Genomic DNA, 4,253 nt, shown 5'->3' with positions numbered 1-4,253 from the left:
GTTTCCTTACTCAGCTAAATAGAAATTTTCAAAGGAAATTCTGTTTAAAGATATGATATAATACCATATGGTCCTGGTTTCTAGAGAAATTCAATTTAATAAGTTGTGTAAATGAGTTTATTAAAGTAAACTTACAAATCTCTGTAGTTTTTTATAAATAGAAGCAAACTAGTTCATTTGAATTACTATATATCTCCCTAGCATTTTTAATGCAAGAAAATGTGTTTGTAAATATAATCATTCTTTCTCAGGGGATACTAATTTACCATGCTCCCATATCAACTTAAAATCTTGTATTCTACAAGACACTTTCATATAAAATATCAAAGTTAAGAAAAATTTAGGCTCAAAAAGAAGTTTTTGGTAACTACAGAAGTTTTTGGAACATGTATAATTTCATTTTACATTCTCAACTTTTCAATTCTATTTATCTTAAAATTTGTTTCACAAAATGTTATATGGCTATAATTCAACATTACTGCATAATGTATTTGAGAAATGTCTGGTAACTTTTTTGTTATTAGGTAATTTAATGATTCAAATCTCCTGTTACTGTTTTGATGTTAGCACTTAAGCTACCTTTTAACGCAAAACAAAAACAAAAATCTTTTTCAAAAAGTATTGAAAAGGTTTACCATTTTCATTTTGAAGATGGAGAAAAAGTAGGGTAGGTTAAAAGATCTGTCAGACCGCATGGTTGAATCTTTAAAAGATAAGTAATGCTTTTGTATCAATTCCTACGACACTGGAAAACATCAGGCTCCACCAGGGAGGTAATAGCTCTTCATATTTCTAGAGCCAACTAAAGTAAAAATTAAAAGAAACCAATTATAAAATCCATGTAAAAAAGAAAAAATAAGTAGCTCCTCATCAATTGAGAATTAAATAAGACTGATTAGTTCTTTATGTGCGCAGCTGAATATGCCATTTAAACACAAGGGCCAAGCTTATCTCATGTTTGTTTTCTTCGAGTGGCTGCATATAGATAATGGCTACAGGGAGAACTGACTTTACAGGTACACAATCTAGTATCACAAGCAGAACATCATGGCACCAAATTCATACCTCTGTAAAAGGGGAAAGTTGTAAAGTGACAGTAAACGAACTGTGAAGTGCGAGGCTGAAAAGGAAAAACTCATACAGCCACGCACAAAAACAACCACACACAGACTTACTCTAAGAGTGCTTCCCGTTAGACTGTGCTGGTTATGGACTTCCACAGGGACTGACGGACACTGGCAGTCATTTCCTTTACTGCCATGTCTGATCACATGCAACCCTGTGCCCTCCACTTCAGCACCTCGGCTGCCGGAAGATGCACAAGACACAAGGCTTGTTTCTCATTAGACTCCTCAGGATTCTGCAGCTGTTGACGGTATAGGTCATACACAGTAACCACTGGACCAATACTACACTGCTTAGGTGTCTTCCATGCTCCAGTCAGAAAGAAGACACACAAAATTCCTTATTAGACAGTTGGAAGGAGTGCATGGGAAATGGATTTTCATGTCACTTATCTTGGGAGAAGATCCCTGGCTTCAGGGCAAAGTTTAGAGGAGCAGTACGTAGTTACTAAAGACTAACTGGGTTCCAAAGCTCATTATTGGCTAGATTCATATTATTTTACAGGTGTGTTACAAAGTAGATATTTAAGAAAGGTGAACATATGATCCTATACTTTTACAAAGAAAGAAAAAAAAATCACCATTGTGTATGCTACTCAGGTACTAAAAAGGTAGACTCAATGAAATTACTTTTCACCATTGGTTTCAGGATATAAAATAATTAAAATTAGAACATGGCAAAAAAATTACATTATAATTTCATGACCTCTGCCTCCCGTGAAAAATACAATCTCACATAGGCTAATCATATTAGAGTATAATATTTATTAAATTTCATCATTTATGATCACTTTGTTATAATTAAATTAACCTGACATAAACCTTCACATTTAAAAACACAGAGAACATACTGATTTTTCAACTATTTTACCTACATATACTTTTTAATTCTCATGCAGTGCTCATAATTAGGAGATACTGTACATCAACCCTCCCATAATATGCTTATTAAGAACCAAGTTCAGAGGGTAGAAAAATGCCAACATAAACTCATTCTCCAAAAACTGCCCACAGATATATTAAGCCACTGTTTCTTCTAATTATGTACTTATGGTACATTCTTCTGTAAAATGTATAATTGTAGTCATATAACCGTAGTTATGACAAGCCAATATTTCAAGAAGGGATTACAACAAACAAGACCAACAGTTGAAGAGACCAGAGCATATAAAAGTCATCTGAGAACACCACACACACACTTTGATGTTTTCCACTTTCCAGTTGAAAAGAACATGCACAAAGTCTTCTTAGTAGATAGCTGTCAGGAGTGCACAAAAAATTGGCTTTCACGTCATATATGTTGAGAGAAGATCAACGCCATTGAGGAAAAAGAGTTGTGTTCTTTATCTTTTAGGTCTGTCTATATCATCTATAGCTGCTAGAAGTTTTTGTCTTGCTTTCTTATTAATATGGGATCCCAGGCAAACATTCACCAGATTCGTCAGCTGCTTCGTTGAATATTCCTGCTCAAAGAAGGAAGATCCAAATTTAGTACACTAAAAGACATGTATCTGATCAATGCAAAAAAAAGAACAGGCAGATATCTAGGAATCAGTGAATAGCTACTGAGCACTATGAATCAGTGAAAAACAGTGGAAACTATAGTTTGAGAGGTGGAGGACAAATTGCTTACTGAGCTGTAACAGGAGGGAACGAGGATACAGTAGTACACATTTGAAACAGGAAGCAACTGTATCTGCTGTAATATGGCAAAGTAATCTGACATACCCATGCTTTTTAGTACTTTGAAGATCACACATTTTATCCTTGTTTCTCTGAAAGTCTTTGTTATTAAGTTACCAAAATACACTGCATTTCAAATTTTTACAATGCTACTAATCAAGTATTTTTCTGGCACTGTACATTTTATAAAACTTTAGTTAGAAAAAATCAACAAGAGAACTCTTCTAAGATATAACAAATGAATAAGGTAATAAAGATCAGAAAGTTGGTGTCTTTTAAACCCTTATATTTTAATTGATAACTATTAATAGCAAGTAAAATTAAGATCACAAGTATCTTTCACCATCCATATCCACCTGGTTCCTGAATTTCAGGTAATGAGTGAGTTGCTAGGATGAGAATCAAGAGAGATTCACAGAAATTGCTGCATATTGATTTGGTTCTGGAGGTTGAATAGCAAGAGTTCAGACAGCGAAAGATAATTGTATACTATCATCTAATAAGAAAAGAAAACCCGTCTTTATTCTAAGTAACCACTAAAGATAGGGCAAATTCAAAATATGAGATTGAGTTTATTTTAAAAACTCAGCAAACTGCTCAGTTTGTACATCTGACCTCTAAAAGCACCTGTCACCACCTGGTAAATAATCTCATTTAAGCAGTGAGCACTCAGCACTGGACTCACTGTTGGAGTTTCCTTGGAGACAGGACAGAGTCCCTGCTGCTCCTGGGGAGATGTCATTGAATTACAGACACCAATCAGTTAAAGCTCTTCTAAAAAATTCAGTCCAGCATATTAAAAAAGGAAATCCTAAAGTGGGCATCATTCTTGCATTAAATAATGGATATTTAAGTGCTGTGTTTTTCTACTCAGCTACTGTGTACCCTTTCCCCAAATCCCTTCCTCAGGACCAACCCTGAAGTGTTTACAGCTTACTTTACCAAATATTTTCTAGCAACATACAATAAGTCCACTTGCATCTGAGTTTAATGTTTTGGTTCTCAAACGTCATTTGGGCTAAAAGTGGTGCTAAAAGTGGTAAAGTTTCTCTCAACTCAGGCTTACTGGCCAAAATCATTGAAAATAACATAGAGCTTTCTATTTTGCTTCCAAAGATCTAAAACTGACCTACGGTGGGCACATTTACATAAAACTCAGGCCAATGTTAAAGTTTGAAGCTAATGTTCATTTCATCTTCTTACAGTATTGAAATCAGAAAGGATGAACCCAAGAAGGTAAATACAAATAATTTCTTATTCTTTACCCATATGAGATAAAATTTTACTTAGATTGTGCCCATGATGTTTATAGCCTAAGTGAAGGTAAACCCTACACAAAGAGATGTAAAGGTCACTGGAAATCAAAAAGGGGAAAGGGGAAGGGAGAGGGGGAATGTGTACAAATTTACCTAACAGGGGTACAGTGAACACTATTCAAGTGAAAGG

The 4,253-nt window shown here is 34.7% G+C and overlaps 1 protein-coding gene across 1 annotated transcript in view; it reads right to left on the bottom strand.

The window, feature by feature from the left end:
- Positions 1 to 1,861: 1,861 nt before the first annotated feature.
- CCDC132 (coiled-coil domain containing 132) overlaps positions 1,862 to 4,253 on the bottom strand; it is a 139,247-nt gene continuing 136,855 nt past the window's right edge. The window contains exon 26 of the mRNA XM_012647392.1: positions 1,862 to 2,587. Within this exon, the coding sequence (XP_012502846.1) occupies positions 2,468 to 2,587 (120 nt within the window). The 3' untranslated portion in view covers positions 1,862 to 2,467. The remainder of the gene's footprint in view (positions 2,588 to 4,253) is intronic.

Source organism: Propithecus coquereli, unplaced genomic scaffold, assembly GCF_000956105.1.
Source record: "Propithecus coquereli isolate 6110/MARCELLA unplaced genomic scaffold, Pcoq_1.0 Scaffold108, whole genome shotgun sequence".
NCBI lineage: Eukaryota > Metazoa > Chordata > Mammalia > Primates > Indriidae > Propithecus > Propithecus coquereli.
The sequence above is the reverse complement of the archived record's forward strand: the minus strand, read 5'-3'. Positions and strand labels throughout refer to the sequence as shown.